Source organism: Physeter macrocephalus, chromosome 7 (assembly GCF_002837175.3).
Source record: "Physeter macrocephalus isolate SW-GA chromosome 7, ASM283717v5, whole genome shotgun sequence".
NCBI lineage: Eukaryota > Metazoa > Chordata > Mammalia > Artiodactyla > Physeteridae > Physeter > Physeter macrocephalus.
The window spans coordinates 65,912,209-65,919,129 of NC_041220.1; the positions used below are offsets into that span (position 1 = coordinate 65,912,209).

The 6,921-nt window shown below is 42.1% G+C and overlaps 1 protein-coding gene across 1 annotated transcript in view; it reads right to left on the bottom strand.

Annotated features, from left to right (window-relative positions):
• Positions 1–5,067: 5,067 nt before the first annotated feature.
• The window catches only part of RCHY1 (ring finger and CHY zinc finger domain containing 1), an 82,254-nt gene continuing 80,400 nt past the window's right edge, over positions 5,068–6,921 (bottom strand). The window contains exon 9 of the mRNA XM_028491914.2: positions 5,068–5,088. Coding sequence (XP_028347715.1) covers positions 5,083–5,088 — 6 coding nt within the window. The 3' untranslated portion in view covers positions 5,068–5,082. The remainder of the gene's footprint in view (positions 5,089–6,921) is intronic.

Sequence of the window (6,921 nt, forward strand, 5' to 3'; positions counted from 1 at the left end):
AAAAAATAATAAATTAAATAAATAAATAAATAAAACCTTAAGTGTGATATAAACTACTTCTACAAAATGTGAGGGGTATGTGTGTGTGTGTGTGTGTGTGTGTGTGTGTGTGTGTGTGTGTGTGTGTATACACACCATTCACTGAGAACTACAGTTGCAAGAGGCTAGTTCTTTTGAGATAGAGAAGTAAAATGGCTCAAGAGAAAGCAGGAGCAGGGCAGTGAGCAAGCCTGAGGAGCCTGTGAAGTCGTGCTCACACCATCAGGGCTCCTTGAAGCTGATGCTGTTGATGCCCCGCCCATATTCCCTGGGCCCATGCTGGAGGTCACCTACAGCTTCGGTGGAGAGTTCACTCTCCTGATGGCTTTCTTCAATCAAACACCTCCACCTGTCTGCTGGAGGCTTTCTCTGGGAGTGTGTCTAGCACACACGCAGGGGAGGCTGCAAATACTGGAGAGTTAACACCCCAGGACCAACTCTCAACAGTGAGGGATGCGAGCTGGTGGATCAATATCCCATCTTCTGTTCCCCTCAGTAGGACATTTCTGGGGTGTGCTCTATGCTGTCTCAGAGGGTCCCCGTACAGCAACCCATTCATTAACTCTCTTGGCTTCCCTCTCTTGTCAGCCTCACTTCTTCACTCCCTCATTGTGCTTCCTGGGATAACCTCCCAAATCAAGCCATGTTTCAGGGTCTGTTTGGGGGGAAACTCAGAAGAAAACAGCAAGACAGAGAGTGCAAGGTGACAGGGCTGACAAGCTCTAGCAATAAGCAAACTGTGGAAAAGGTTAGAAACCTCTGCATATAAGATAACTTATAAAGGTTTATGTATCTCTTTGCTCTTTTAAAGTTTTTAATAAGTTCCAGACTACTTTGGCTATGCTGGAGGAAACCAAGGGAAGGGGCTTTTGCTTAGGTATGAATCAGAGCCTAAAAGCTTAACCAGAAGAGCTGCAGAAACTGAAGGGCTGCATGGCCAGCAAATACTCTATTTGGGGTTAAATCTTAGAGGTTGTGGGTTTTACTAATAAAGAAGATATTTCCCAGAATTTGCCTCTCCTAATCCACCACTTTCCTTGTTTTCAAGCAAGTTTCTTTACTGTGCTATGGTGGCGATGAAATTTTACACACAACAAAGCTGAGTACAATTTAGTCCGTAAATTGACAGAAATACTTAAAATGATGAAACAGAATACAGTTGTGGGATGAAAAATATTCCTTCTGCTGTGAACATCCAACTGCTTCTTTATTCTTTAATACCTTGTTCCAGCAGTGCAGGCCCCCACTGAGAATGTTGTACTAATACAATATTCTTCTGAGATGGTTTGCTGTGGCATTTATATTTTAGCTCACTTGTTGCAGCTATCACATGGAGCCAAAATGGGTGTGCAACTGACAGGTTGTATTGTTGTTGTTCACCTTTCTTCAGATAATTATTCACCTTGAGAATGGTCAGCTCTACTTTCCTGCTGGGTTTAGTCATGTCTAATACTTTGATCCATTTTTTCCATTGATGTTTCCTTTTTAAGTGACGCTTGCTAATTGAATTTAGATCAGTGCCTACAGTGTCTCTGAAGAAAGACTCAAGGGAATACTTAAGTATATAATCATATTTTTCTCCCCACGTGGCATTCATTATGGTATTATCAATGACTTGCTCAACTTCACAGAGGCATTAGTTTGTAAGGTCTGGGTCTGGGTTTAGGGTCCCAGGAGTGCAGCAAGATTTGGTGAAGTGTTTACCTAGAATGGCTGAAAACAATGTCATTTAAGAATACAAAGTAAAAATTGTAATCAAGAAGAAAAGTAGAAACCAGATTGGGAGAAGAGTAACTGAGCAGGACCCTATGGGGCATTCCTGGGATAGACCGCTCCCCACCATGTCCTCCACCTGCCTCTTGTTTGTAGAAATACTTTAGCCTCTTATGCCTTCCCCTAGTTCCAAAGAATTAATTTAATCAGGGAAGAGAGAAAATGCAGAAACAAAGGGAAACAGTCAAGCAAAACAAAATAATAATTGTTTGGCCATCAAGTTCCTCCTCAAGGGCTATAGGTAATATTCTGAGCCATGTCCTTTGAGCTGTTTTTCAGACACGGAAACCCCCACCAGGTGGAACAAGCTAACTGTATGCTGCCCCCAAGCCCATAGACCCCAGACTGGCCAGAACCAGGAGGTTGATGATGTTGACTCCCAATTACCTCACCACCAACCAATCAGAAGAATGTTCACGAGCTGATCACATACCCCACAACCAGCCTCCCTCACTCTGTCTTTAAAAAGCTTTCCCTGAAAGCCATGGGGTGGGAGGGCTCAGGTCTTTTGAGCATTAGCTGCCTGGACTCCTTGCTTAGTGCTCCACAATAAACGCTGCACTTTCCTTCACCACAACTTAGTGTCAGTAGATTGGCTTCACTGCAGCCAGGTGAGCAGACCCAAGGTTTGTTCAGTAAAGAGAAGCAGTTGCAAACCATAGGTTTTAGAAGAGATACAGCTCTGAAGATATAAGTAAGTCAAGAGTTAAAAGCTGAGGCTATCAGGAACAGGTCTAGAAGCAGAGTGGTAGGTCAGGTGAGGGACTTGGGACTAAAGCCATGAACAATGCAAAGGTGACAGGGCATCATTTTGTGGTGGGCTACTTTCACGGCTATGGTGATAATTATTTCACCAGTTATCTGCCAATTATTTCTGAATCTCCTCACTCCTGGGGATAGCATTGAATTGAACTTTCTGGCCCTGTTATGATTGGGTAGAGCCATTTGACTAGTTCTGAACTGAGTTTTAAGCAAATACTGTATGTTTCCCTTCCAGGTCAGTGCATCTCATTGCCATTGCAAATCTCACCAGAGCTCTCATTTTCCTCTGGAATGAGGGGATTGGCAACATTCACAATGGTGACTGTATCAGCCTGGGTCCTCAAGTAAGAAAATGTGGAGCGAAGTACCCAACTGACCTGCAATGGATGTATAATATGAGCAAGAAATAAAACTTTGTTGTGTTAAGTAATTGAGATTTTGAAGCTATTTGTTACCACAGGAGACTCTAACCTAGCCTGTCTAATATAGTGACAAAGAGGTGATTCTGCTGGGTTCAAAGATATGAGTTTGCTGAATATTACTCACATTTATACAAGAAGTATCATGATGTAGTGAAAAGAACATTGGACTAGGATGATTGAACACATGACTGGATGGATGGGTAGATACATAGATATATTAGACAGACACTGATGGTTAGAGCATAGAACTAGGACTTAGGGATCCTGGGTTTAATCTTACCTTCTATTGACTGTGTAATCTTCAGTATCCTCTCTAATTGAATATCAGTGTCTTCATCCGTATAACAAAGGTAAGAACATCTACCAAGCCTTCTCAAAGGACTGTCTTGATAATTGTGACTGACACACTCCAGGTGGCCCACAATGATCCCTTCTTCCTGGTGTCCATGCCTTTGTTTAATCCTCTCCCCTTGAGTGTGAGCAGGACATGTGATTTACCTCTAACCAATTGAATATGATGAAAATTACAGGTTATTCTTTGATTATATTATGTTATATAAGACTCCATCTTGCTAGTAGACTCTAGAAACTCTCTTTGCCAGCTTGGTGAAGTCAATGGGCAAGTTGAGAAAGCCCATGTGCCTCCAGGAGCTGAGTGTCTGGTAGCTCAGGGCTCAGCAAGAAACCAGGGCTCTCAGTCCTACAACAACAGAAAACTAATTCTGCCAATAACCTGGATGAGTTGAAATCAGGTTTTTTCCAAGTTGATCCTCCAGATGGGAATGCAGCCTAGCTGACACCTTAATTACACCCGTGTGAGGCCATCAGCAGAGAACTCAGCTAAGTTGTGCCCAGACTTCTGACCCATAGAGACTGAGAGAATAAACGTGTGCTGTTTTAAACAGTCAAGTTTGTAGTACTTTGTTATGCAGTAATGGAAAATGAATGCAACAACTAAATTAGTTAAGATATGTCAAATCATATAATAAACTGGAAAGTGCTAAATACATGTTAGGTATTAGCCTCAGTGTATACTAAAAACTTCATGGAGACTTCACATGGTACAAAGTCAAAAAGGTTACTCATACGCTTTGGGGAATCCACAAGCCATTTTTAAACCAAGTCTTCACATAAACTTCTCCAATTTTCCTTAAAATTACAGCATCTACTCTTTTATTCTGACCTTGAAGTTCTGACAGCTGTGCCACTGATTGCTATTGGTCTGTGATAGACATAACTTCTATATTGCTGTCAATAAAGACAAAATATGGGGTTTAACTGCTCCTCCTTAGAGAACTATGAAAAACCCACACTATTTTAACTATGGATTCAATTTAACAGTATGCTTCAGCCCACATTTCAGTGGAATTGCCACTTTCATCATTTTTACTATTACCTTACATGTTGCTATAACTATTAAGAGCATCAGTGAATGTTTGTACTTTGTGTCTACGTTTTTCATCTGGAGACTTTTAAAATGGATGTTAGATGAATATTGTTGATGTCAATATGCCAAATTTCATCTCAATTACAGGGGTATAAATGATATGTTCTCAATTTCTGTTACCAGTAATAACATTTCTTGCCTTCTGTAGCAAATCTCTTTCCAAGAACCCCTGACCCATGTGTAATCAGCTTTGTGGCTCTGGGGTAGGGCAACATAGAGCTTTTCCCTTAATCATTCCAAATCTGCAGTATGATGATTATAATAATGCCCAGGAACAAGTATCCCCTAGGTATCAGGTTCATTGCAGACATTTTACCTAATTCTCAAAACAACCCTGCAAAGTAAGTACTTTCATTTCCATTTTACAGATCTGGAAACTCTGGCTTAGGGAGAATAATTTCGTTACCTGAGGTCACACATCTATAAGACACTCAACCAAGATTTTAAATCAGATATGTCAGATTACAAAGCCTTCTTCCTTCCTCCACACCCTACGAACCCCTCTAACACTGAAAACTGAGAACACAGCACTAATGTAAGACTATTTTCCAATCTTCTTCCATTCATTAACTTATTTTAATATGTTAGCCCTTCTTACATGGTATCTGTATAATCGTCAGTTCAGAAATAGAGTGGTGTTCAACTCTGTAAAGGAAAGGGAGAAAGATCTTACATTAGTTAAGATTATACTTGGCTGTGAGTGATTAAAAGTACAAAATTACATTGGCTTAAACAAGACATGAATTTACTTCTCTTTCATGTAAGCACTCTATGGATTTGGTGATGACTAAATCCAGAATCCAGCTCTCAGGAAATTTGCAATCTAAAGGAAAAACTAAACAACTCCTGATAATGGGAAACAGAATGAACACTTTGCTATAATGAAAGTAGGAAAACGGGGCTAGGGAACACAGAAGAAGTTAGTTCTAACTGGTAGAGTCCAAGAAGACTCCTTTAAGGAAGTGACATTGAATTAAGCTTAACGGTGAGAAAAAAAATTCAGTAGACAACAAAGGAATTAGGGAGATAGGTGAGATGCAAGAGGGGGGAAGGACATTCCATGCTAAACAAATGACAAAAGTAAACAGACATAAAAATGCTAGTCTATCTGCCATTCATAGAGAGGGGTATGGGTGTAGAATAGGCTCCTTTTTCTCATTCCCCCAATATCCATTTTTCCTTTCTTCCATAGTAATAGAATCTTTAGCTAAGTACATGGCCAACCAAACTAAAGACTACATTTCCAGACTCCCAAATAGCTAGATGGACCACAAGACTAAATTCTGATTAGTGGAATGTGTGTAGATGTATCATGAGGCCTACTGAGAATCATCCTTAAGAAACCAAGTAGCACTGCCTTTGGTCTCCTCTACATCTTCCCTTTTCTTCCTTCCTGCATGCTGGAAAGTGGATGTAGGGTCTGAAGCTTGAGATGGCATCTTGGAACTTGAGATGACCTGAGGCACCGAGGTACCAACATCTTGTAATTTCCATAGAGCCTTCCCACGGATCTAGATTGGCTTTTCAGTCAGAAATGGCATGGGGAAAATACTATGCCTATCCCTTATTATCAATGATGAGAATGTGCCGTACTGAAGCCAAAACCCTCAGAGCAATCTTGAAAAGACACAGGCTACCAAGCAGACATCAATCCTAGGTTAGCCCACATTCTTAGCTGTGTTTTTTGAAATATGAAGGGAGTGGATACCTGCTCATAGTAACACAGGTTTAAATCCTCCTTCCCCTCATATCTACTTTCCTCCCCACAGCTCTACTCTCCCTCAATTTCCAAATTCCTCTGAAAATTCTCTCTTAAAAGCTTCTCCAAGTGGGGAGGAGTCAAGATGGCGGTGTGGGAAGACACAGAGTTAGTGTCTCCCCACAACTCAGGTGCCTGCCGGCCGCTGGTGGGAGACTCTTACCCCCAAGGAGAAGGGAGAAACCCCAGAGTGAACCAGTAGGATGTAGGGGGACCAAGGGGGGAGGAGAAGTGGAAGCCAGACAAGATCAGCTCCCCTGAGGTGGGGAGATCAGGAGAGGCAGGCAGGAGGGGGCCTCCCGGAGAGGAGTGGAGGGAGATTGCCCCACCCACTCAAGCCCAGAAAGCCTGCTGGGCTCCCAGGTGAGCCCCTCTGCCCTCTGAGACCAGCGGTGGGCCACTCCTGGGTCCCTTCTGTTCATTGAGCCTAAGTCCCACCCCCAACAGACCCCAGGGCCTTTTCCAGCCCTGTGGGTCCCGAGCATAGGCCCCGCCCACTGCCCAAACCTCACCCTTGCTTAGGCTGCACTATCCACAGCCAAGGCCTTACTCCCCTACACTGTCCTTTTTTTTGTTTCCTTTTCCCTCCTCCTCTTCTGTACTATTGTGGTACTGATGTACCTTCTTGTTGTTGATTCATCTATATTTTTATTTTTACATTCTTTCTAACATATCTGTTAGTTTCCTAGTCTAATTTTATTTTTTACTTTGTTACTGTT